Source organism: Stegostoma tigrinum, chromosome 34 (genome assembly GCF_030684315.1).
Source record: "Stegostoma tigrinum isolate sSteTig4 chromosome 34, sSteTig4.hap1, whole genome shotgun sequence".
Taxonomy (NCBI): Eukaryota; Metazoa; Chordata; class Chondrichthyes; order Orectolobiformes; family Stegostomatidae; genus Stegostoma; species Stegostoma tigrinum.
Window position 1 is genome coordinate 18,816,700 of NC_081387.1, and position 27,971 is coordinate 18,844,670.

General features: G+C 46.4%; 1 protein-coding gene across 1 annotated transcript; it reads right to left on the bottom strand.

Annotated features, from left to right (window-relative positions):
* Positions 1-2,384: 2,384 nt before the first annotated feature.
* On the bottom strand, positions 2,385-26,834 carry LOC125446311 (zinc-binding protein A33-like). Its single transcript, XM_059639512.1, has 6 exons — positions 25,367-26,834; positions 20,594-20,680; positions 18,002-18,226; positions 7,052-7,074; positions 6,456-6,568; positions 2,385-4,702 (listed from the first exon to the last, which is right to left on the bottom strand). The coding sequence occupies exons 1-6, from the start codon at positions 25,814-25,816 to the stop codon at positions 4,164-4,166; spliced, it is 1,437 nt and encodes a 478-aa protein (XP_059495495.1). The 5' UTR covers positions 25,817-26,834; the 3' UTR covers positions 2,385-4,163.
* Between the last annotated feature and the right edge of the window lie 1,137 nt (positions 26,835-27,971).

The window sequence follows — 27,971 nt, forward strand, 5'->3', positions numbered from 1 at the left end:
ATGTTTGATCATTACGTTGCAATCCAAGGTGGGGTAGTTGACCCTATGATCTTGAGGCTCAGCGGTGATAGAACAGGATCAGCCATCACTGTGTTTTATTTGCAGTCATTTTCTCTGAGCAAGGGAGTACTTAGGAGAGGATTCAGGACAAGAAAATAAATCATTTCATCCAGCAGCAAACTGAAAAATAAAAGTTCCATTAGTCATCAGAATTTGACGATTATTTCATGTTGAATTTGTCTGATGCTGATATAGTGATTAGGAAAGTTTTAACAGAAAGGAAAGTGGGAGCTGGTTCAACAGCAAGTTTCTGAAGGGTAGATAACTGGAAAGGAGATGCCTGGCTGTAGCAATGTGGTATTAAACATGTCAATGCCATCAGATGCGTTGTGTTTGAATGGTCCCCTGTGTGCTGTCATATAAACAAATCCATGAATTTGCACTGGAAAGCATTAAAATAAAAACCCTGGATCTGAATAACCATTCAGTATGCCCCATGTCAGCATGTGGAGGGAATAACTCAAAATGATTCTTTGGGTGTTTTGCAGCTTGAATGGTAGTCAGTTGACTGGATGCCTGCTGTGCGATGCCAATAATAAAGAAACAAAGAAACAAAGAAACCTACAGCACAGAAACAGGTCCTTCGGCCCTCCAAGACTGCGCTGATCAAGATCCTCTGTCTAACCTGTCATCTATTTTCTAACGGTCTGTGTTCATTTGCTCCCTGCCCATCCATGTACCTGTCCAAATATATCTTAAAAGACGCTAACATGTCTGCGTCGACCACCTCCACTGGCAATGTGTTCCAGGCGCCCACCACCCTCTGTGTAAAGAACTTTCCACGCATATCTCCCTTAAACTTTCCTCCTGTCACTTTGAACTCATGACCCCTAGTAATTGAGTCCACCACTCTGGGAAAAAGCTTTTTGCTATCCACCCTGTCTTTACCCCTCATGATTTTGTAGACCTCAATCAGGTCCCCCCTCAATCTTCGTCTTTCTAATGAAAATAATCCTAGTCTATTCAACCTCTCTTCATAGCTAGCACCCTCCATACCAGGCAACAGCCTGGTGAACCTCCTCTGCACCCTTTCCAAAGCATCCACATCCTTTTGGTAATGTGGCGACCAGAAATGCACACAGTACTCCAAATGTGGCTGAACCAAAGTCCTGTACAACTGCAACATGACCTGCCAACTCTTGTACTCAATACCCCGCCCAATGAAGGAAAGCATGCCATATGCCTTCTTGACCACCCTATTGACCTGCGTTGTCACCTTCAGGGAACAATGGGCCTGAACACCCAGATCTCTCTGTTCATCAATTTTCCCCAGGGCTTTTCCATTTACTGTATAGTTCGCCCTTGAATTTGATCTTCCAGAATGAATCACCTCGCATTTGCCCGAATTGAACTCCATCTGCCCAACTCTCCAGTCTATCTATATTCTTCTGTAATCTCTGACAGTCCCCTTCACTATCAGCTACTCCACCAATCTTAGTGTCATCAGCAAACTTGCTGATCAGACCACCTACACCTTCCTCCAGATCATTTACATATATCAAAAACAACAGTGGTCCCAGCACAGATCCCTGTGGAACACCACTGGTCACAGGTCTCCAATTTGATAAACTCCCTTCTACTACTACCCTCTGTCTCCTGTTGCCTAGCCAGTTTTTTATCCATCTAGCTAGCACACCCTGGACCCCATGTGACTTCACTTTCTCCATCAGCCTGCCATGGGGAACCTTATCAAACGCTTTACTGAAGTCCATGTATATGAAATCTACAGCCTTTCCCTCACCAATCAACTTTGTCACGTCCTCAAAGAATTCTATTAAGTTGGTAAGACATGACCTTCCCTGTACAAAACCATGTTGCCTATCACTGATAAGCCCATTTTCTTCCAAATGGGAATAGATCCTATCCCTCAGTATCTTCTCCAGTAGCTTCCCTACCACTGACGTTAGGCTCACCGGTCGATAATTACCTGGATTATCCTTGCTGCCCTTTTTAAACAATGTCAGTTCAATCCCCACAATCATCTAATGTTAACATGAAAGATTTCTACTCCTCAATCTATTCCCTTGCCTGACGTGTGGTGACCCTCAGCTAGAAGTCACCACCGCTTGTCACTGCACTGCCCTGCAATAGACAGTGACAATATGCTGACTTCACAACAATTTGAACAGTCGCATTTCGTCATTGTGCTTATTTTGATGGGCATGAACTAAAAATCTTTGCAAGATGTACCTTTTTACAGCCGTACTCCAATTTATGTTCAACCAAGCAACAATTTCAATTGTTTTTATTGGAAAGAAATGAAAAGCACCAAAGTTCTCAAGATAAGACAGTAAAAGTGGCGCAGCAGGTAAATGTGACAGATGTGGGATAAATGTGGCAGACAATGTAGCGTCACTGCCTCTGCCTCAGAAATTCCAGGTTCGAGTCACACCCCAGGACCTGATAGATAAGGATGGTGCGCTCTGAAGCTGCTGAAACAGGATGATTATCAGTCTGAATAAGGGTCTGGGCCCGAAACGTCAGCTTTCCTGCTCCTCTGATGCTGTTTGGCCTGTTGAGTTCATCCAGCTCTATACCTCCAGCAGTGGCAATTCCTACTATCTCTGATTATAAGTCTGTACATTTTCCGATAAGTGCCAACAGCGGTTGTTTGGAGCAGGAGGTGATCCTTTATGAGCTGGAGTCTTAGCTACCAGGGTCTATTGCTCCAATCAATAACAAGCATGGGCTGGTTTATAAAAACCAAAAAAACAGGAAGTGCTGAAGATACATGAGCTCTTCTGACCCAAGGGTCATCAGACTCGAAATGTTGACTGTTGTTCTCTCTCTCTCTCTCTCCCTCCATTGATGCTGAGTTTCTCCAGAACTTTCTGCTTTCGTTTTCAGGTTTCCTGCTTCGGCAGTTCTGAGCTTTATCATTATGGATATGTTCATGTTGCAACAGCCACTGGGACTCATGAAGCCCAAAGCAAAATGATATGAATTCTAATTTGTAGAAACAATATGCAGCCAGTAAGACCAGTTGTAGCTTTGGATTCTCGATGGAACAGCTGAGCATGGAGAAAGTGAGTCTCACCACTACCTTGGTGCGCGGTCAGACTGGGAGCATGAGAAATAGAAGCAGGAGTAGACCAATCAGCTTCTTGAGACTGTTCCACCACTTGATACAAGCGTGGCTGATCTCACCTGGACCTGAACTCCACTTTCCTGTCTGGTCCATAACCCTCCGTCCCAATACTAATGAAAAGATCAGTCAATTCCTTCCTTCTCTAACTTTATTCAATGTCCTGGTATCCACCACACTAACACTGGGGTGGTGAGTTCCAAAGGTTCAAGGTCCCTCTCACTTTGAGAGAAGTAATTTCACCTCATCCCAGTTTCAAATCTGCAATTTCCTTGTCCTAAAATGGTGACCCCTCATTCTAGATTGCCCCACATGAGGACACATCCTCTCTACATTTAATATGTCAATCGTCTCCAGCATCTTATATTCGTCAATTAAATCTCCACTCATTCTTCTAAACACCAGCAAGTATAGGCTTGGCGAGGCAATGGCCTAGTGGTATTGTCGCCGGACTGTTAATCCAGAGACCCAGGTAATGTTCTGGGGACCTGGGTTCGAATCCCACCACGGCAGATGGTGGAATTTGAATTCAATAAATATCTGGAAGTAAGAACAAAATGATGGCCATGAATCCATTGTCAATTGTTGGAAAACCCCATCTGGTTCATCAATGTCCTTTAGGAAAGGAAGCTGCAATCCTTCCCTGGTCTGGCCTATATGTGACTCCAGACCCAGAGCAATGTGGTTGACTTTGACTTAGGGATGAGCAGTGAATGCTGCCTCGCCCTCATCCCACGATTGAATTTTAAAAAGAAGCTCAATCTCTCTTCATAAGGCTAACACCTCATCTCTAGAATCAATCCAGTGAGCCTTCATTGACCTACCTCCAATGCAATTGCACCCCTGTGTAAGTAAGACACTCCAACTGTAGACAGTACTCCAGGAGCAGTCTCACTTTTACCGTTGCAGCAACACTTCCTTATTTTTACACTTTATTCCTTTGGCAATAAGTGCTTTGCTTTTCCTATTACAGGCAGGGGAGATGCTCTGAACAGGCCACTGTCTGGGTCCCATTGAGTTACAGTTTCAAGTGGAAGAGCTTCAGGGCCTCCTCAGTCACTGTCTCTGGGAAAGGCAGGAGGAATGGGTAAATCTTCTCTGTGATCGCGCTTGTGGAGGTGTAGAGATGTGTCATGTCATCACCATTATAAAAGGACACCTGCCCTTCCTTGTGGTCCACGTAAACTCCCACCCTCCTCGGATTTACGTTTAAGCAGCACTTGGATTTTGTTGTGTGCTCAGGGCCGTAGACATTCCCGTTCCACTTTCTCAAGGTCCAGAACCCATTTGAGGGCGTCAGCGAAACAGCCCTGTGCCTGTCCACGGACTCCTTCACCACACCAACAATCCACTCATCGATGCTCTCCACGTCAACCTCCCAGTAGTGTTTGCCTGAAGTGAACCCTTCCCGTGTCAGCACACAGCGGTAATTACTGAACCGCTTGGGACTGTTTGGTAAGTCTTTCAGCTTCGAGCAGCCCTTCACCGTTGTTTGGTCCTTGGAGAGGACAAGGTCCAAACCTGCTGTCTCTGAGTCCAGTGTCAATGGGGCAGGAACTGCAATCGAGAGAGAAACAGATTATCTACAGGTGCAACCGAAACATAAATTATCCCAATCAGAGTCTGCAAGTTCAAAAGAACATTAGGCCAACTTTAGATGTTTTAAGAGACCCATATCTTTTAACTTTCTGTATTTTAAGAAAGGAATGGAAAAAGAATTGATCTGTTCACCAAAGCTTGTGGAAGGAATTGCTGCAAGCCGCTGAAACTCATTGTGAATCATTTTTACACTGCTGCTTTGTCAAAGTAGTGCAGAGGAGGGGTGAGGCTATTGGGGCATAGGCTGTGTGTGCACTAGGGTGTGTGTACAAAATGAGGTTCGCCCAGTGGTTTGTGAAGGTATGACCAATTCTGGATGACAAAGGCCATTGGCCAGAGACCTGTATCCGATTGGCTCCTCAGTAGATGGACAGCTTCACCGTGAGAACGATACTGGAATAAGCTTTCAGACGGCTGCAAGAGGCAGACGGTATGTGAAATAACTCCACAGGAGCCCGCATCCTGTCACCAAGTTATCCATTATTTACACATGAGAGTCCTTGACACTGATTCACCTACCTCAGAGCTAGCTCTCAGAGTGAGCAGAACCTCTGACACTCCTGTTTGCATCTGTCAGCCAGGGCTCCCGAGTTGGACCAGGTTAGCAGCCCCAATCAGGGAACTGCTATTCTATGAGGTCCAGCTAGCTGACCTTGTTAGAATCACTGCTGTGCTTAGTGAAACGCCTCGTACCTGAAGAGAGTCAGTTTATTTTCCCTCACCAGCCGCTGTAAGTAACTAGGAACTAAGAGACTTTGCAGTTAGTGTGTGCCTCCTGTGAACAAGTGAAAAGAACCTGGAGATGAGAAATTGAAGAAGAGAAAATCCTGCCCACCTAAAAAAATCATCTCAGTATGCAGGGGCGAGTGAATTGCTTCCCAGTTAATTTTCCCTGCACCCATAATACCATTTTTTTTGCTCTATCCATATGTGTGTTTAGGGGAGTTTATATGGGGATGGTGGCGGGGTGGGGATAGGTTAGAGTTTTAATAACTAGAGTCATATGTCAACAGATCACAGTTGTTTGCCTGTGGTTAGAATCTACTTATTTGTAATGAATAGTAGTCCGTTTGATGACATGAGCCCGGTCTATGTTATCTTTTAGCCTGGGACTGTACAACTGGCAAATTGAGCACTTTGTGACTTTGATCAAATTTATAATTTTGTAATAAACCTGGGAATAGTGAGGCTTGATTTCCAATATGTTAGTGCCCCCCCCCCCCCCCGCAACCCCAAACCATGAGATGTGACAAGCAATAACAATCTAAGAAGGAACACAATGTAGAGTTGCAGGTAGACACAGTGTTCTTTTGGTTTGCACTTTAATCAGGACTTAGCTCGCAAAGTGCTATTCTTGTGACAGTTTAATGTCATTGGAAGAGGGTGTGCAGGAAGCAGAATGAACAGGAGAGGAGCAAGAGAGGTAAAAGTCAGAGTAAGGAGGGGGAGAGTGAGGAGATGATGAGAGAGGAGAGGAGGGGAGAAGATAAAAGGGTGTAAACAAGAAAGGGGCAGCATGAGAGTGAAGAGAAGAGGCAGAGGGGAGACAGAGAGAACCAGAGAAGAGAAGTGAAAGAGAGGAGAGGAGGGCGAGAAAAAAAAAGTGGAGAGGTAAATAGAGGAGAGAAGAAGAGAGGAGAGGAAGGTGAAGTGAGGAGAGGAGATGAGATGAGAGGAGGAGAGAAGAAGGGGAGACGGAAGAAAGCGATACCTGGGCGAATAACATTCAGCATCTGTTTCCATACTGCGTACTGCAGAGGTCCATTAAACTCCCCCAGATTCAGTTCAGGCATCTTTGGAACAGGTTTTATCTGTGAGTCGCATCTGGAAAGCAAAAATAAGCTCATCAGTAAAAACCAAGGTTGCTTCAGCAAAGAAGCCGAATTCAGATTACACAACAACACAAGAGGCTTGATGAGCTTTCACCATGTTGGACTAAAAGTGGGGAAGAAGCGATATAAAATGGGTATTGCACCTCAACAATCTCCCTTCATCCTGTACCAGACCCCTTGCAGTCCCTGTCCTGGGAGTATTTGATGGGGCGGTGTAGAGAAAGCTTCACCCTGCATCGAACCCTGTTGTGTGACTGTTGGAGTTAGTGCAGAAAAAGCTTCAGTCTGTGCCTAACCCCTTGCTGTACCTAACCAGAGAGTGTTTGATGGAGACAGGGTAGACAGAGCTTTACTATCCATTGAATCCATTCTGTGGCATGTTTGGAAAACATTAGGAGATGTGGAATTTTGTGGGATGATACTGACAAAGTGAAAACAGGAACAGGAAATATAAATTAACTGATACCTTACCCACCTCTGAAGAATGCTTTTGATCTCCTGAAAAAGAAAACAAAGCAACACTGGCTTTAAGAAGGTGCAATTATCTTGCAACTTGCTAACAACATAATGTGTAATATGGAAACATTATTCTGAAATTAGGGACACTTTACCCATGATTCATGCATCCCAACACTCCATTTCACCTGTTGACAGGGCTAGGTCAGTTGATCAGATTCCTACTTGGATGGATCTACACATCCTTCAATGCAGTAGTATCAAACACTGCTAGACACTCTATAAACCCCTTATAAAATTATCAACCCCAAATCAATCCCCTCTCACCTTCCTCTATTCCGAAGGAAATAGGAAACCCACATTACCAAATCATTCCCCTGCCTAAACTTTAAATTTCCACAAACTTCTTTGATTTCACGGGCGTGGCACCTCACTCTCTGGGTCAGCATTCATTGCCCCTCCTTAATTGCCCCCTGATGTAAGTGGCTTGCTAAGGCCATTTCTGAAGTTAGTTAAGAGTCAACCACATTGAATGGGTCTTGCCTGACCAGATTTCCTCCCTTAAATAGAATTAGCAAACCAAGCATCTTTTTTTATAAATAAATGAAAATGGTCACCATTAGGCTTGCTTTTAACTCCTTTTTTTGTCAAAAAGATTAAATCCCAATTGCCACCACATTAGTGTTTGAATCCAAAGCACCAAGGCATTAGTCTAGGGTTGTAGAGCCATTAATCCATTGACATTGCCACAAGGGCATCTAGCAAGGGCTTTACATGCAGTTCTGGTGTAACCTGGACCTATACCAGTAAAGGGAATTTTCCCGTCGTTCTTTATAAACTTCTCAACTTCCTGTCCTTCTGTTCTTGAGTATCTGTGGACATGCAACCTCAGTCACACAGCTCTCCTCGGCTGGTCTTGATCGCAGAGTCAAATAAAAATCAAACAAGACTGCGAAAAAGGTGCTGCATTCACTTGGAGTGGCCTTTGGCTGTAGGGGAATTTTCTGAGGCAGTGGAGACCTGGACTCCAAAAAAAAAACCACAAAAGAACTGCGGATGCTGTAAATCAGCTACAAAACTAAAGTTGCTGGAAAAGCTCAGCAGGTCTGGCAGCATCTGCGGAGGAGAAAACAGAGCTAACATTTCGGGTCCAGTGACCCTTCCTTCATCCAAGTTCTGAGGAGGGGTCACCAGACCCGAAAGGTTAACTCTGTTTCTCCTCCACAGATGCTGCCAGACCTGCTGAGCTTTTCCAGCAACTCTGTTTTTGAGACCTGGACTCCACATGGCTACCGCAGTTCTCACTCAGTGATAATGGGAACTGCAGATGCTGGAGAATCCAAGCTAATGAAATGTGAGGCTGGATGAACACAGCAGGCCCAGCAGCATCTCAGGAGCACAAAAGCTAACGTTTCGGGCCTAGCCCCGTCATCAGAAAGGGGGATGGGGTGAGGGTTCTGGAATAAATAGGGAGAGAGGGGGAGGCCGACCGAAGATGGAGAGAAAAGAAGATAGGTGGAGAGGAGAGTATAGGTGGGGAGGTAGGGAGGGGATAGGTCAGTCCACGGAAGATGGGCAGGTCAAGGAGGTGGGATGAGGTTAGTAGGTAGGAGATGGAGGTGCGGCTTGGGGTGGGAGGAAGGGATGGGTGAGAGGAAGAACAGGTTAGGGAGGCAGAGACAGGTTGGACTGGTTTTGGGATGCAGTGGGTGGAGAGGAAGAGCTGGGCTGGTTGTGTGGTGCAGTGGGGGGAGGGGACGAACTGGGCTGGTTTTGGGATGCAGTGGGGGAAGGGGAGATTTTGAAGCTGGTGAAGTCCACATTGATACCATTGGGCTGCAGGGTTCCCAAGCGGAATATGAGTTGCTGTTCCTGCAACCTTCGGGTGGCATCATTGTGGCACTGCAGGAGGCCCATGATGGACATGCCATCTAAAGAATGGGAGGGGGAGTGGAAATGGTTTGCGACTGGGAGGTGCAGTTGTTTATTGCGAACCGAGCGGAGGTGTTCTACAAAGCAATCCCCAAGTCTCCGCTTGGTTTCCCCAATGTAGAGGAAGCCACACCTGGTACAGTGGATGCAGTATACCACATTGGCAGATGTGCAGGTGAACCTCTGCTTAATGTGAAAAGTCATCTTGGGGCCTGGGATAGGGGTGAGGGAGGAGGTGTGGGGGCAAGTGTAGCATTTCCTGCGGTTGCAGGGGAAGGTGCCGGGTGTGGTGGGGTTGGAGGGCAGTGTGGAGCGAACAAGGGAGTCACGGAGAGAGTGGTCTCTCCAGAAAGCAGACAGGGGAGGGGATGGAAAAATGTCTTGGGTGGTGGGGTCGGATTGTAGATGGCGGAAGTGTCGGAGGATGATGCGTTGTATACGGAGTTTGGTAGGGTGGTGTGTGAGAACGAGGAGGATCCTCTTTGGGCGGTTGTGGCGGGAGCGGGGTGTGAGGGATGTGTTGTGGGAAATGCGGGGGACGGGGTCAAGGGTGTTCTCGACCACTGTGGGGGGAAAGTTGCGGTCCTTGAAGAACTTGGACATCTGGGATGTGCGGGAGTGGAATACCTCATTGTGGGAGCAGATGCGGCGGAGGCGGAGGAATTGGGAATAGGGGATGGAATTTTTGCAGGAGGGTGGGTGGGAGGAGGTGTATTCTAGGTAGCTGTGGGAGTCAGTGGGCTTGAAATGGACATCAGTTACAAGCTGGTTGCCTCAGATGGAGACTGAGAGGTCCAGGAAGGTGAGGGATGTGCTGGAGATGGCCCAGGTGAACTGAAGGTTGGGGTGGAGGGTGTTGGTGAAGTGGATGAACTGTTCGAGCTCCTCTGGGGAGCAAGAGGCGGCGCCGATACAGTCATCAATGTAACGGAGGAAGAGGTGGGGTTTGGGGGCTGTGTAGGTGCGGAAGAGGGACTGTTCCACGTAACCTACAAAGAGGCAGGCATAGCTGGGGCCCATGCGGGTGCCCATGGCCACCCCCTTAGTCTGTAGGAAGTGGGAGGAATCGAAAGAGAAGTTGTTGAGGGTGAGGACGAGTTGTCTAGGCAGATGAGGGTGTCAGTGGAGGGGGACTGGTCGGGCCTGCGGGACAGAAAGAAGCGGAGGGCCTTGAGGCCATCTGCATGCGGAATACAGGTGAACACCTTCCCACGAAGACATTTTTCCATCCCCACCCCTGTCTGTTTTCCGGAGAGACCACTCTCTCCGTGACTCCCTTGTTCGCTCCACACTGCCCTCCAACCCCACCACACCCGGCACCTTCCCCTGCAACCGCAGGAAATGCTACACTTGCCCCTACACCTCCTCCCTCACCCCTATCCCAGGCCCCAAGATGACTTTCCACATTAAGCAGAGGTTCACCTGCACATCTGCCAATGTGGTATACTGCATCCACTGTACCCGGTGTGGCTTCCTCTACATTGGGGAAACCAAGTGGAGGCTTGGGGACCGCTTTGCAGAACACCTCCGCTCGGTTCGCAATAAACAACTGCACCTCCCAGTCGCAAACCATTTCCACTCCCCCTCCCATTCTTTAGATGGCATGTCCATCATGGGCCTCCTGCAGTGCCACAATGATGCCACCCGAAGGTTGCAGGAACAGCAACTCATATTCCGCTTGGGAACCCTGCAGCCCAATGGTATCAATGTGGACTTCACCAGCTTCAAAATCTCCCCTTCCCCCACCGCATCCCTAAACCAGCCCAGTTCATCCCCTCCCCCCACTGCATCACACAACCAGCCCAGCTCCTCCCCTCCACCCACTGCATCCCAAAACCTGTCCAACCTGTCTCTGCCTCCCTAACCTGTTCTTCCTCTCACCCATCCCTTCCTCCTACCCCAAGTCGCACCTCCATCTCCTACCTACTAACCTCATCCCATCTCCCTGACCTGTCCGTCTACTCTGGACTGACATCCCCTCCCCACCTATCTTCTTTTCTCTCCACCTTCGGTCCGCCTCCCCTTCTCTCCCTATTTATTCCAGAACCCTCACCCCATCCCCCTCTCTGATGAAGGGTCTAGGCCGAAACGTCAGCTTTTGTGCTCCTGAGATGCTGCTGGGTCTGCTGTGTTCATCCAGCTCGACATTTCATTATCGCAGTTCTCACTCAGGTCAGCAGAGGGTGTCTTTTGTTAAGTAAATAGTCACTTGTACATGATCATTTCTTCAAGCTGATGATCTGTCCTGTCAATGAGACAGACAGTTCACTGGGAGTGAATGAAGCTTCTGTTAACAGGTCACAGGATCACAATCGCCGTGACTGAATGTGTAGTTTGTCGCCAAGCCCAAATAAGGCCAGGAACATATTGCAGTCACCTTTAGATAGTTCATGTCTTACATTTTAGGACCCGAAGTCGACCATTCGGCCCTTCAACCCTGCTCTGCCATTCCACAAGGTGTAATCTGTTTGTGCTTTGAATCCCGCACTCCCAACAATCCATCATACCCTTAGGGTTCTCCTCGGCCCACAGGAATTCACCTGTGGAGTCCATCTGGGCAGAGAGTTCCAAACTTGTTCAGACCTCTGACAAGGTAACAAAAAAATAATGAATTATCTTTATTCTTGGTTTAGAAAGGATGATCTCTAATTTTATCACATAACCTCCACCCCACCCTTCCCTGCTCAGGAATGACCCACCAGAACAATCATCTTTCCCATGGCCACTTTGTGCAGATCTGACACACTACAATCAATTAACCCCTCGCTTCTCAAAATTCCAGCTCAAAGTAGCCCAGCCAGTCCAACCTATCCTTTTGGGGCAACTTCGACTGGGCTGTAAAGACTTTCTCAGTGGGCTGAAAGGCCTTTTTGGATGGGCCGAAGAGGCTTTCTCGATGGGCTGAAGGGGTTTTCTCTGCCGTACACCTCTATGACTGTAACATTTAACTGACGTAGCAAGCTCCCTCTGTAAAGATCTCAGCTAAAAACCCGATGTATCAAGAAGGCTTCTCCAGCCTGCCAGCCCATTTGGGATCTCTCTGCTCCTCCAAATGCTGGCCTCCTGGGCCATTCCTGAATTCCATCACCGTACCACTGCCTAACCTCAGGAAATCCTCCTTGTCTCTTGGTCCTGCTTCTGGAAATTCCTTAAAACATACCTCTTTGACCTCTCTCACCTGTGTTGCCAAACACAGCAGGTCAAATTGACTGATATTCACTTCCCGCAATGGGAGTTGTGATGTTTTACTCTGAATAAAGCACTGAATCGATACAAGTCATTTAAATAAAAGAGTGCTAACCAAATTGAAACATGTAAATATAGATTTAAAATGCATTAGGAAATTGCACTGGAAATTCCAATCATTTGAAATAATATGGAAGGGCAGAAAATGATGTCAAAATTGCTGGTATCCTGTTTTGCCCCAAAATGGTTTTCATTCAATTGACCTAAGCCAAGGCCTGGGGAGGTGTATCGATGACATTGAATTCTCACATTCCTTGGGCTGGAATGTTAGCATAAATCCAGCTTGCCTGCACATCAGAGTAAACAAACCCTGAAAGGGAATTGTCAAGTGTGGTCTGTAATGGGCGGCCAAGTGTTGAAATCCTGCCCAGCGCTCTGTCTGCTTCCCACTGCACAACAATGCTCGGCCCACCCCATCTCACTCAATTGCTGAGTTTAACCACAAGCAACATGTAAGGCTTCAGAACTCAAACCCCATGCAGCTTTAACGCTGTGCGGCTGCTGCTGCTGCATGATACAGCCTGCTTTTTCTAACCATAGTGTCTCAAACAATGATTAGCTCACCCCGCGGTTTCACATCCCCTGTGGGCTGTGTAGGTATCATCTTGCTCAAGGGCGTTGCTAAGTAGCACAAACCACAAAGGTAGTTCACACCACGTGCCCCAAATCGGTCATGCTTGGAAGCCAGTCCAGTGCTCAAACTCATCCAAATATTGAGCCAAGGAACTGCTTAATCTGGTCCCCATTGAATATCCCCAGAACAGGGACAGCACAGGGTTAGATACAGCAAAAACTCCCTCCACACTGTCGCCATCAAACATTCCCAGGACAAGGACAGCACAGGGTTAGATACAGAGTGAAGGTCTCTCTACATTGTACCCATCAAACACTTCCAGGAGATGGACAGCACAGGGTTAGATACAGAGTGAAGCTCTCTCTACACTGTCCCCATCAAACACTCCCAGGATAAGGACAGCACAGGGTTAGATACAGAGTGAAGATCTCTCTACACTGTCCCCAACAAACATTCCCAGGATAAGGACAGCACAGGGTTAGATACAGAGTGAAGATCTCTCTACACTGTACCCAACAAACACTTGCAGGATAAGGACAGCACAGGGTTAGATACAGAGTGAAGATCTCTCTACACTATACCCAACAAACACTTCCAGGAGATGGGCAGCTCTGGGTTAGACACATTGTAAAGCTCCCTCTAAACTAACTCCAGCCAACACTCCCAGTGCATGTACAGCACAAGGTTAGTTACAGATTAAAGCTCCTTCTACACTATGACTATTAAACTTGCCAGGACAGGGACAGCAGAAGGTTGGATGCAATGTAAAGGTTTCTCTACACTGCCTTTTCAGATACTTCCAGGGCAAATACAGCATGATGTTAGAGAAGGAGCAATGTTCCTCTACTCTTTTATATATGAAAATAAATGTTCCTCTATGACACTCCTATCAAACATTCCCAGGACAGGGTTAGCACAGGGTTAGACACAGAGTAAAAACTGCCTTTACACTGTTCACAGCAAACACACCCAGGACAGGAGAGCACAGGGTTAGATGTAGAGGAAATCTTCTTCCACACTGTCCCAGTCAGACCCTCCCAGGACAGGTGGCGCACATAATCAGATACAAAACTGCGTGAAGGGGCAGTTACTAACTGATGCAACTGTTAAACCAATAGATGCTGGGGTCTTTACAAACCAAAGCCTGAAGTACAAAACCATGCAGGGACCTGATGCCTCGTCTTTTTCTGGACACTGCACCAGAAACCAGATTTCATCCCTTGAAGAGAATTAGCAAACCAAGCATCTTTTTTTATAATAAATGAATATGGTCACCTTTAGGCTTGCTTTTAACTCCGTTTTTTTGTCAAAAAGATTAAATTCTAATTGACACCATGTTGTGCCCAAGTGTATGAGAGGACCAGGCTTTTGGGATCAAACCATGGTTGTTCGACTTCAGTTAATTGCAAAGAGTAGGGACAACACTCTAACCAGCATACCCTCCCTCCACCGGAGGGGGAAAGGGGAGTTTGAATTAACATGGACGGTTCAGGCTAGATGAGGATAAATTACCTCTATTGGCCTGCCTTCCAAAAGGTACAAATTTAAGACAAAAGAAAGCAGGGAGAGGGATGGGGAAGCAATTTATTTGTTACGATCTGGAAAGCACTGCCTGAGCAGCAGTTGGAAGCAGACTCGTGTCAGTCTCTAAATCAATAATTGTCCAGGGAAAGGTCAGCAGAGAGGGAGAACAGAGGAGGCATGCAAGTCTCACTGGCTAGCTCAGGCTTACTCCTCCAGCCATACATTTAGCCCTGTCAGAGGGCGGTGAAAAGTCAAGCATTGTGTTGTCATGTGTCAGATAGATTTCCCTCTCCTGAACAAAACAAATGAACCAGATGAGCTTTTCGTAACAATCTGGTGGTTTTCTTAATTCCTGCTCGCTAAGGCCAGCTTTTCAACCAGATTTGTTCCATTGCTGGGATTTAAATTTCCTCACGTCCCATGGTGGGATTTGAGCCTAACTGTCCCCTGAATGTCAGGCTGTCTGGATCCTAACAACTCACCCCAACACCACGGACCATCCTCTAACAGAGAGCAGTCTGTCTGTCGTAGTGAATGATCCGAAACAGCGATTTCTCATAGTTTAGCATTAGCTTCCTTACATTATGTACACCGAGTCATGCAGTCCAGAATCCTATGTATCAGGCTCATTGGTAGAAATGTAAATTTGATTAAATTAAATCTGGAAAGAATCGTTGATTTTCATTTTTTTTTCTTGTTCATTCAAAGGACATGAGTTACACTAGTTAGGCCAGCATCTACTGTACAAGTTGTGCTCTTTAGGAAAGTTAAGAGTTGACCTCATTGCTGTGGGCTTCAAGTCATACATAGAGCGTCCAGGTCATCTAAGGACATAAGAAATAGGAGTAGGAGGAGACCATTCAGTTCCTCAATCCTGTCCTGTCATTTGACAAGATCATGATGGTTCTGCCCCAGGCCTCAGCTCCACTTTTGCGCCAGCTCCTCATAACCCTGAATTCCCCAATGTTTCAAAAATCTTTCTTCCTCTTCTTTAAATCATTTTAGTCTCACCTACATAACTCACTGGGATAGAGAATTCCAGACAACCTTCACCAGCCTCCGGGAGGAAATTCCTTGCCATCTCAGCCATAAATGAGTGTTGTCCTTATTCTGTAACTGTGTTCCCTCTTTCAAGATTCAAGCCCTTTCGGGCTTAACAATTTTGTTTGTTTCAATAAGATCATTCTTTGAAACTCTAATGAATAAAAGCCCAAATTGTTTAGCTGTTCTCGATAAGCCTTCATCCCAAAGAATAGCAGTCTAAAGGCATTGGCTATAAATTGCTTCATTAGCATGATCTAAAGATGACCATAAGACATAGGAGCAGAAATTAGGCCATTCAGCCCATCAAGTCTGCTGCACAATTCAATCATGGCTGATACGTTTCTTAATCTCATTCTTCTGCTTTCTCCCCATAACCCTTGATCCCCTTGACAATCAAGAACGTAACTATCTCTGTCTTAAATATACTCAATGACCTGGCCTCCACTGCTTTCTGTGGTAGTGAATTCCATGGCTGAAGAAGTTTTTCCTTATCTCCATTCCAAAACATCTTCCCTTTACTCTAAGGCTATATCTTCAGGTGCTAGTCTCTCTTACCAATAAAAACACCTTCCCTACTTCCACTCTGTCTAGGCCATTCAGTATTCTGTAAGTTTCAAAAAGATCACCCCTCAACCATCTGAACTCCATCAAGTATAGACCCAGAGTCTCAAATGTTCCTCATATTTTCATTCCTGGGATCATTTTCGTGAACCTTCTCTGAACCCACTCCAGGGCCAGTATATCTTTCCTGGGATATGGGGCCCAAAACTATGCACAACATTCCAAATGTGGCCTGACCAGAGCCTTATAGAGCCTCAGAAGTACATCAGCTTTTACATTCAAGTCTTCTCAAAATAAATGCCAAAGTTTCATTTGCTGTCCTAACCACTGACTCAATCTGTAAGCTTACCTTGACATCATCCTCATCATCCCTGTATCACGCTTCTTTCTCTTAGGGATGAATTTTTGCTGTGTCTCCTGAATTACTCCTAGAAACTCCTGCCATTGCCGTTCCACTGTCTTACCTGCCAGGCTCCTCTCCCAGTCAATTCTGCCCAGCTCCTCCCTCATGCCTCTGTACTTGCCTTTATTCAGCTGTAATACCATTACCTCTAATTCTATCTTCTCCCTCTCAAGTTGCAGAGTAACTTCAATCACATTATGACCACTGCCTTCTAAGGGTTCCTTTCTCTTAAGCTCTCTTATCAAGTCTGCCTCATTGCACATCACTAAATCCAGTATTTCCTATTCTGTACTGGGCTACAACACACACTGCTTCAAAAAGCCATCTCGCAGACATTCCACAAATTCCTTTTCTTGCAATCCACTACCAACCTGATTTTCCCAGTCCACCTGCATATTTAAATCCCCCCCGATCACCGTAACTTTACCTTTCTTACACCCTCTTCTAACTCCTGGTGTATCTTACACCCCAGCTCATGACTTCTGTTTGGAGGCCTGTACATAATTCCAAATTTGGTTCTTTCACCACTGCAGTTCCTCAACCCTCTCCACACAGATTCTAAACCATGTGACTCTATTTTGTTTCTTATTATGGATTTAATTTCATTTCTAACTAATAAAGCAACCCCACACCCTCTGCCCACCTGCCTAACTTTTGGATGAGATGTACATCCTTGGATATTCAGCTCCCAATCCTAATCTCCTTGCAGCAATGTCTCCAAGAAGCCCACCACATCTTTTCTGCCAATTTCTATCTGTGCCACAAGCTCATTTACCTTCTATCTTACACTGTGTGCATTCAGATATAATACCATCATTCCTGCATTAAGTATCCCTCTTCTTATTACCATTTGTTAATCCCATGTGCTTGAAGTTTGATTTCCAAACACTCTGTCCTATTTGCGTCTATGTTGGAGACTTTAATAACCCCGCCTGGGTTCTCCTTTCCCATCTCTTTTCTCATAATTTTCCATGCAGTCGTAAACACTGTTCAACACTTCCTTCACAAACCCCTGCTTGGTGGTGGTGACTGGACCAATGCAAATCTTCGCCTCAACCACCAATCAGCGTCATTGCCACGCTCTGCCAAACAAAAAGCGATTGTGCTTTTGGCCAGGCAATGACCTAGTGGTATTATCACTGGTGAGTTAGCCGAGAACCCCAGTCAGGTTTTAGGGACCTGGGTTCAAATCCCGTTGTGGCAAATGGTGGAATTTAAATTCAATGTTTAAGAAAAACAAATGCGGAATCAAGAGTTTAAGTAATAACCATGAATCCATCTGGTTCACTAATGCCCTTCAGGGAAGGAAATATGCCATCCTTACCTGGTCTGTGTGACATGTGACTACAGGCCCTCAGCAATGTGTTTGACTCTTAACTGACCTCTGAACAACTGAAGATGGGCAACAAGTGCTAGCCTAGCTAGCGATGCTGTCATTCCAAAAACGAATCTTTAGAAAAATTTCTACCTGGTCTTGCTTACATGTGACTCCAGACCTATGGTTGACTCTTAACTGCCCCCCGAAATAGCTAGCTCAAGGGTAATTAGGGATGAGGACTGTACACTGATCTTGTCCGTGATAGCCAGACCCCATGTAACAATAAAGGCAGCACCCTCAGCTGTTATTCAAGCAACAAAGCATGTCAGATTCTGCTGGTTGTTACTTAGCCCGAGGCTGGTCTTACCGTCAGAAGCTGTGTCTTGTTCCGCATTGACTGTATGTCTTCGAGGGCTTCCTCGATGAGGTCACAGCGGTCAGAGATCAGCTCCATGTTTTCCACCAGCTGATCGATGGCAGAGACCCCGGCATCTCTCAGCCTCTGGGTGACAGCTCGCTGTTGCTGCTGCAGGAACTGCCGAAGTTCCGCAAACTCAGCCGTGATCTGGTCCTGCAGGAGGTTCATCCATTCCTGGAACCAGAGGTCATTGTTAGCATACAGGCGCCAGCCACCAGACGCGTCCCCGTCCTCCCCACATGGCAGTCAACTGCCAATCATCGTGGTATGGTTGACCACCACCTTTGTGGGATCGCGCTGTGTCCAAATTTCCAGTCACGTTTTCTACGCGACGGTGGAGTTGCCGCTTCTAAAGCATTTTGCCGGTTGCACAGTTTCTCAGCTTGTCCTGGCATCTGAAGTGCTATATCAATCTAAGTTGAGACAATGTAAACTTCAGAACTTCAGTAACTGTTTGAGGGATTGACAGTCATAAAAACATCCTTCTGGAATGAACTATTTCCCGAGAAAAAAGGGACAATGAAAAGATGTCAAAAAAAAATTAGAAGCAACGTGCAAATTTACCAACTCTGCGGAGAAGCAACATATACAAGCCGTTTCCTGGGAGAGAGGACATCACACTGTTGGTTAATCTGCAGCCTTGTGACAAAACGGCAATTAAGTCTGCTTGCAGAAGGAATGTCCTGAAGTAAAGGGGCTCATTGCAGGAAAAGCTGTGTTTTAAACAGACAGCTAACCCTGATGCAATAAGGAACAGGGGAGCTACTTCTGATAAAAAGGAAAGCTGCAGACTTGAGATCTCCAGAAATCTAACCAATGTTGGAGTTGAAAAAAAATTAATGCATCAGCAATAACATCACACCACAAACTTGAAAGAGAGAAAATCTGTTCAAGAATGCAACACCAGAACAATTCAGCAGCGGGCCTTCGAAGAACAACTGCATAAGGATTGAACCTGGAAGTTCAGAGACAGATACTGTTGGCTGGAATCTTAGCTAAATTCCATCATTAATCAGACAATGGCCAAGTCGAGTTGCGAAGTTTGACTTGCTTACTTATTGGGTCTTCTTTTGACTGATACTTGTAATAAAGTTTCAATCATTGTTCAACGCAAACAAAGTTGCTGGAAAAGCTCAGCAGATTTGACAGCATCTGCGAAGGTAAAAACACAGTTAATGTTTCAGGTACAGTGACCCTTCCTCAAAACTGGTCACCAGACCCGAAACGTTAACTCTGTTTTTTCCTTCACAGGTGCTGCCAGACCTGCTGAGCTTTTCCAAAAACTTTGTTTTTGTTCCTGATTTACAGCATCCGCAGCTCTTTCAGTTTATATTTAAATCATTGTTTCAGTGTTTGATTATCTGTGAGATTTCTTGATAAGTAGCCAAAGTAAAGGTAACTTGGATTGATTACCCACAATAAAGTACATTCATGATCAAATGCAGCAATAAAGCCCTTAAGGTGAGGTGGTGGCATCAAGGTGATGTCATGAGGCCAGCAATGCAGCCTAATGCTCTATGGGCCTGGGATCAAGTCCCACTGTGGCAAATAGTCGGGACTGAATTTGATCAACTTCCAAAGACCAAAAAACTGGAATTGCAAAGCCAGCTTCCTGATAATGACATAGTTGCTGTCCATATTTGTCATAGCATAATATGGCTCACAATGTCCTTTGGGGAAAGGGGAAATCTTCTATCCTTACACGTGACTCCAGACCAACTGCAATGTGGTTGCCTCTGAATACTCTAAAGAGTCAATCACTTTAAGGGCCATTAGATATGGGCAACAGGTGATGCTCACATCCTGTGAAAGAATTTTAAAATGATAAACAATCGGAATGCGAAACAGAGAAACACTGGAGAAACTCAGCAGGCCAGGGGGGCATCTGCAGAGAGAGAAAAACAAAACAGAGTCAATAACAGAGACAACATTTTCAATCCAAGATAACTCTGCTTCAAAACTGAAGAGCTAACAGTGATTAGTGGATATTGGAAACCAGGTACAAAACCGGAAACCGCTGGAAAAACTCAGCAGGTCCTTCAGCATCTCTGGAGAGACAGCAAGTCCAGTAATGACATGTGATAATGTCAGGTGAAAAAGAGTCACTGGACTCAAGTTGCTAAATCTGCTCTCTGCCTCTGTCTGTGTGGGTTTCCTCTGTGTACTCTGGTTTCCTCCAACAGTTGAAAGATGTGCATATTAGGGTGGATTATCCATGATGAAATTTGTCCCGTAGTGTCCAGTAAGTGCAGGCTAAGAGGGGTTGCAAGGGTAGGGTGATGGGTAGGGTGTTCTTCGGGGGTCGCTGCAGATGCGATGGGCTGAATGGCCTCTGCCTGCACTGTCGGGATTCTATGACATGGTCAATTAGATATCGCACGAGCCTGTGGGTTTTGAAAAAACTGATCATCAAGCCAAGGGGTTGTAAAGCAAATGTGCCTCTTCACATTCCCCCCACACACTGAGCCGCCCACACTCCCAACGAATACCACAGTTTCATCATCCAAGCCCTCGCCTGCAGTTTCACATGTAAAATCTCACCAGGGTTTTGGAGATCTTCAGTCCATTTTCTGCCTGGGCCTCACGATATTCTTTCAGTTTCTCCCGCAGGAGTTGAATTGACTTGAACTTGATGTGTTGGAGAGAATAAAATGTCTGTTTATCAGTATCACCAACTCACTCAGTCTCATTCAAAGCTTCATTTTAAGCTAACACAGAGCTCTTAAAGGACCAGTCAGAAGCTCTGTGCAATCCTACTCCTTCAAGAATGTCCAGTCCAACATTTGTAATCCACATGATGATTCCCTTCTCTCTTCTCTGCTTCATCCCTCCATTTCTTGTTGAAGGCTATCCTCTCTCCCCTTGATAATTCCACAGATACTGAAAGTCACCTCTGCCCATCACCCACGCCCTGTAGCTCCCATGCCTTACTCGCCATTTTACCTCCCCTTTATCGGAGGGCAGCTTGGGTATCCAAGCTGTCTGGCCTTTTTAGAGTGTGTCTCTTGTAGTAGCACTCCCTCACTGCTGCTCCAGCTGTTTTGTGCAGTGAAGCTCCAAACTCACATGGCCCTCGGAGCCCAGGGCCTGTGGGTGCTGCGTTCAGAATGCCAGCTTTGCCTGGCACAGGACGGGCAGAAACCCGACAATTTTCCACCCTGTCCCAGGCCAAGGGAGGAGGGCTGTTGTGATTTTGCCATTGCCTGCTGCCCCAGTGGCTTGCCTGAAGAGTGACCACTTGGGCAAGGTCTCTGACCCATCAAAACAGGTACAAACCACTGCCCCCAGCCCCTTGTTGAGGCATCTCTCTTATTGGGGTGGGCATGGCAGATGGGCAGGAGGTTGCTGAGGGACGGGCCTGGAAACAAGATCAGGAGTAGGCCATTCAGCACCTCCACCATTCAATTCGATTAAATTTGATCCAAATCCGTGCCCTGTTCCCATTATCACCTCATGCCCCTTGAGCCCTTTAGCCCTAAGAACTATATCTAAGCCCTTCTTGAATATCTTCAATGGTTTGGCCTCAACCGCCTTCTGCGGCAGAGAATTCCAGAGGCTCACCATTCTCTCCTCAACTCAGTCCTCAATGGCTAACCCCATACCGTTTGACTGTGACCCCAAGTTCCAGATTTCCCAGTCACTGGCAACATCTTTCCTGATTTACCTTGTCTAGTCCTGTCAGAATTTTGTAAGTTTCTATGAGATCCACCTCAATCTTCTAAACTCCGGTAATATAGTTCTAACCAATCCAGCCTCTCTTCATACTTCAGTCTCACCATTCCCTCCATTGCCAGAACATTCCTCCTCAGATAAGGGAGCCAAAACTGCACACAGTATTCCAGGTGTGATCTCACCAAGACCATGTAAACAACAACTAGACATCCCTGCCTGGGTACTTGTATCCTCCTTCATCACTTGTCTTCTTTTTTTGCCTTCTTCACTTCCTGCTGCACCTGCAATGTTCACTTTTGGTGACAGGTGTACAAGGACACCCATGCCTCATTGCACGTCCCCTTTCCCAATTTATTGCCATTCAGATAATAATCTGCCTTCGTGTTTTTGCTACTAAAGTGGATAACCGCATAAGTATTCACTTTATTGTGTATCTGCCATGCAATTCCGCATTTGCTTAATTTGTCCAAATCACACTGAAACATCTCTACATTGTTTCCACAGGTCAACATCTGACCCAGCTTGAGCCATCTTCAAACTTGGGAGATATTACATTTAGTTCTCTCACCGAAATTATTTACACATAGATGGAACCTTATCGAAAGCCTTCTGAAAGTTCAAATAAACCACATCCACTGGCTTCTGTTTATCAGCTCTACTGGTCACATCGTGAAAGAATTCTAGTACATTTGTTAACCATGATTTCCCTCTTGTAAATCCATGTTGACTCTGTCCCAACCTGTCACTGTTTTCCAAGTACTCTGCTATCAAATCTTTTATAATTGACTCTAGCTCTTTCCTTTTCTGTGGTTTTCTCTCTACCGCCATTTTCTAAGTAGTAAGATTACATCAGCTACTCTCCAATTCATAGAAATTGTAGGTCAGCATGGTGGCTCAGAGGTTAGTGCTGCTGCCTCACAGCACCAGGGACCTGGGTTTGATTCCACCCTCAGGCAACTGCCTCTACGGAGTTTGCACATTCTCCTTGTATCTGTGTGTGGGGATGATTGGGTTTCCTCCCACAGTCCAAAGATGTGCAGGCTAGGTGGATTGTTCATGCTAAATTGCCTTATGTGTGGATGGGATGTGTCTGGGTGAGATGCTCTGAGGTTCAGTGTGGACTTGTTGGGCCAAAGGGTTTGTTTCCACACATCTTTAAAGATGACCGCCAATGCCCCCATTACTTCTAGGGCCACTCCGTCAAGTAGTCTGGGAGGTAGATCATCAGGCCCTGGGGATTTGTCAATATTTAATCCCATTGATATTCTCAACACCATTTCCATACAATAGTACTGTTCTATGTTCTCTCTCTCACTAGACAGTGTGTTCCCCCATAGTTTTGAATAACTATTTGCGTCCTCCTTTGTGAAGACATGTAAAATATGCATTTAATTGTCTTTGTTCCCCATTATAACTTCCCCTGTTTCTGATTGAAAGGTACCCCAATTTGTCTTCACTAATCCTTTGCTCTTCACATATCTGTAGAATTATTAACTGTTGGTTTGTATGTTCCCTGCCAAGTTACTCTTGTATGCTTCTCCCTCAAACCCCCCACGCCCAACTAATCAATCCCTTTGCACTCCTTTGTTGTAATCTAAACAGCTCCCAATCCTCAGATCTGCTGTCTTTTGCTTTAGGCCAATTTGTATGCCTTATATTCCTTGAATCTAATGATATCCCTAATTTCCCTTGTCAACCAATGTCATGCCACATTCCCTGTTTTATTTTTGTGCCAGACAGGAATGAACAACTGCTGCAGTTCCTCTAAATGTGTGCCATTTTCTGTAGACTGTCATCCCTTTAAGTAAAATTTGCCAAACTATCACAGCCAGCTCCCACCTCTTACCAACATAGCATCCTCTATTTAGATTCAAGGCCCTAATCTCAGAATGAACTATATCACTTGCCATCTTCATGAAGAATGCTGTCATTTTATGATCACTCTTCCCCAAGGGGCCTCCCAAAGCCAGATTGATAGTTGTTAAGACATAGAATATAATGGTACAGTGGCTCAGTGGTTAGCACCGCTGCCTCACTGCACCAGGGACCTGTGCTCAATTCCACCACAGGATGACTGTCTGTGTGGAGTTTGCACATCCTCCCTGTGTCTGCGTGAGCTTCCTCTGGGTGCTCCTGTTTCCTCTCACAGTCCAAAGATGTGCAGGTTAGGTGGATTGGCCAGGCTAAATTGCCCATAGTTTTCAGGGACTTGTAGATTACGGGGATGAGTCTGGGTGGGGTGCTCTGAGGGTCTATGTGGACTTTGTTGGGGCAAAAGGGCCTGTTTCCTGTTTTATGAGAACATAGAACAGTACAGGCCCTACAGCCCACAATTTTGTGCCAACCTCTTACCCTACTTTAAGATCAAACTACACTACATTTTACTATCATCCATGTGCCTATCCAAGAGTCGCTTGAATGTCCCTAATGTATCTGACTCCTATAACACTGCCAGCAGAGCATTCCACACGCCCACCACTCTCTGTGTGAAGAACCTACCTCTGACATCTCCCTATATCTTCCTCCAATCACCTTAAAATTATGCCCCCTCGTGATAGTCATTTCTGCCCTGGGAAAAAGTCTCTGACCACCCACTATATCTATGCCTCTCATCATCTTGTACACCTCTATCAAGTCACTTCTCATCCTTCTTGGCTCCAATGAGAAAAGCCCTAGCGCCCTCAAACTTTCATCATAAAACTTGCCCAGCACCCCCACTCCAGGCAGCATCCTCATAAATCTCCTCTGCACCCTTGTTGTTTTCTCATTGCACATTACTTTTTCAGTCTAGCATGGTTTGTTCTCTCATTGGGTTTCTTCAATGAGTTGATTCAGAAAAACATCCCATACAGATTCCTGTACAGCATTGTTACTGGTTTGACTTACACAGAGAACATAGAACAGTACAGGCCCTTTGGCCCACAATGTTGTGCCAAACTTTTGCCCTAAATCTAAGGTCTATCTAACCTCCACCCCTACCTTATACTAGCATCCATTTGCCTGCCTGATAGCCACTTAAATACACCGAATGAGGACAACTCCACTACCCTCTCTGGCGATGTCTTCCACGCTGCTACCACTCTCTGAGTAAAGAACCTACCTCTGATGTCTCTCCTATATCTACCTCCACTCACTTTAAGACTATGCCCCCTCATAATAGCTGCCACCACCCTCGGAAAAAGTCTCTGGCTGGCCACTCTATCTATACCTCTGACCATTTTGTAGACCTCTATCAAGTCACCTCTCATCCTTTATCGCTTGAAAGAGAAAAGCCCGAGCTCGCTCAAGATAACAAGGTGCAGAGCAGGATGATTTTTCTGAAAAAAGGGTCCAGGCCCGAAACGCCAGCCTTCCTGCTCCCCTGATGCTGCCGCGCCTGCTGGGTTCACCCAGCTCTACACCTTGTTATAACAAAAACAAAGTTGCTGGAAAAGCTCAGCGGGTCTGGCAGCATCCGTGAAGGAGAAAAAAAACAAGAGTTAACGTTTCGGGTCCGGTGACCCTACACCTTGTTATCTCAGATTCTCCAGCATCTGCAGTCCCTTCTATCCCGAGCTCTCTCGACCTTGCCTCGTTGAGAGAGACTTGCCCGGTCTATATACAGAAAGAAAAAAAAGAAAACGTGTCTCTTGGCATTCCTACCTTGCAGAGTTTGTAAGCTTCGCAGATGGTGGTGCGGCTGTGGTTCCTGTGCTCTTCGGACCTCCAACAAACCTGGCAGACAAGTTGCAGGTCGTCGGAGCAGAAGAAATCGAGCTCCCGCTGGTGGAGCCGGCACTTGAGAGGAGGCGTGGAGGCTCGATTCGGCTTCCACAGCCTCCTGAAGCTGTCCACGATGCTGGCCAGCAGCCGGTTGCTGTTCACATCCAGGCTGTTACATCGCTGCCGGCACTGGGGACAGGAGATCCCACCGCAGGCGTGTGCCGTCTGAGGCCAGGCGTGCTGGATGCACTCCCTGCAGAAATTGTGGCCGCATCTCAGGCTCACCGGGTCGGAGAAGAAGTCGAGGCAGATGGAGCAGCTGAGGTCAGTGCTCAGGTCATCGGCCGCCTTTGGTCGTCGCTGGGCAGCCTTACCTCTACTGTCGGCCATCACTTCCTCTCGTCTTGCACACTCAGCCACTGACTCTCTCTCTCTTCACCCTGTTTCTACCTCTACTGATCTGTCCGTGTGTTATCACACTCTCTGTAACTGATTCTGTCTCTCCTCACCCTGTTTCTACCTCTACTGATCTGTCCGTGTGTTATCACACTCTCTGTAACTGATTCTCTCTCTCTTCACCCTGTTTCTACCTCTACTGATCTGCCCGTGTGTTATCACACTCTCTGTAACTGATTCTGTCTCTCCTCTCCCCGTTTCTACCTCTACTGATCTGCCCGTGTGTTATCACACGCTCTGTAACTGATTCTGTCTCTCCTCACTCTGTTTCTACCTCTACTGATCTGTCCGTGTGTTATCACACTCTCTGTAACTGATTCTGTCTCTCCTCACCCTGTTTCTACCTCTACTGATCTGTCCGTGTGTTATCACACGCTCTGTAACTGATTCTGTCTCTCTTCACCCCGTTTCTACCTCTACTGATCTGTCCGTGTGTTATCACACGCTCTGTAACTGATTCTGTCTCTCCTCACTCTGTTTCTACCTCTACTGATCTGTCCGTGTGTTATCACACTCTCTGTAACTGATTCTGTCTCTCTTCACTCTGTTTCTACCTCTACTGATCTGTCCGTGTGTTATCACACTCTCTGTAACTGATCTTCTGTCTCTCCTCACTCCGTTTCTACCTCTACTGATCTGTCCGTGTGTTATCACACTCTCTGTAACTGATCTTCTGTCTCTCCTCTCCCCGTTTCTACCTCTATTCGTTTATCTGTGTTATCACTCTCTCTCTAACTCATTCTCTCTATCTTTCCTCTCCCCAATTCTACCTCTCTTCATTTATCTGTTATCACTTTGTCTCTCTAACTGATTCCCTCTCTTTCCTCTCCCCGTTTCCCCCTCTACTCATTTGTCTGTGTGTTAACACTGTCTCTCTGTTTTCACACAGTTTCTTTTATCCTCTACGCACGGTACCACTTTACCAGTACACTACGCTCTTTGCTTGCTTAGCTGGTACCTATCTCCCTGGCCATCAGTTTCTATCTCATTTCTGAAGAAGGGTCCAGACCCGAAACGTCAGCTTCCCGCCTCCTCCGATGTTGCCCGGCCTGCTGTGTTCACCCAGCTCCACACCTTGTTATCTCAGATTCTATCTTTTTTTTAAAGTCTCCCTCCCTTGCTCAGTTGCAGTCTGTTTGTAAATGATCAGCGACTGTGGTTTCTAGCGACCAGTTCCTCGTTCCGTTGCTTCTGACGACAGTCGCTTCGTTTTCATTTAAGAACTCGGAACACCAGAGGGAAATTCCGACAGTATTGTAACACCACCCAGCTCCAGAGCCTTTGCACATCAACACAGTCTGCTTGCAGATTAGAGACAAATAGAAACCGATGTGACATTCACAAAAGATAGACAACGGATGTTCTAGGCTGAGGGCAGCTCTCTCTCTCTCCTGACGGTTTGACATACTGTCTGGAGAACTCTCTCCTTCCACTGGGTCCAAACTGGTGTTTGCAATTTGTGGTTCATTCTCAGCTGTTGGAAATGGCCAACACAGACCGCACTCTGAAATGACCACATCAGGAAGATGCCGCATGGCAATGCCACTGGGCTAAGGGACCCAGAGACCAAGATAGTCCAGAGACGTTGGTTCAAGACTGTACCCTCACCCCACGCCCCCCCCCCCCCCACCCAACTCTCAACTCCCCATTGTGGTTGGCGGAATTTAAATTCACTTAAGATAAATGGGATTAGAATAGTAAACTCCGTCTTTCTGACAGGGACAGTCTCGATGGGCCAAAGGGCCTTAGTTCTGTGCTGTATACCTCTATGAACCTACCCAGTGATGGGCAGGAAATTGCTGTCGGTTGAAAAGCCATCTGGCTCATCGCTGTCCATCGGGGCAGGAAAGCTGCCGTCCTACCTAGGTCTGGATTACAAGTGACTCCGGTCCCACCACAATGACCTATCTACTCGCTGGTGAGAAACTGCCGCAAGTGATTCTGAAAAGGTGGCACACCGCCACTTTCTCAGGGGGCAATTAGGGATGGGCAACACTCGCTGGTGGAGACGCCTGAATGAGAAGGAAGAACTAGACAAGCACGAAGCCTCGCTGCTCTGAGTGCGATGTTTAGCGCTGTGGCACAGATT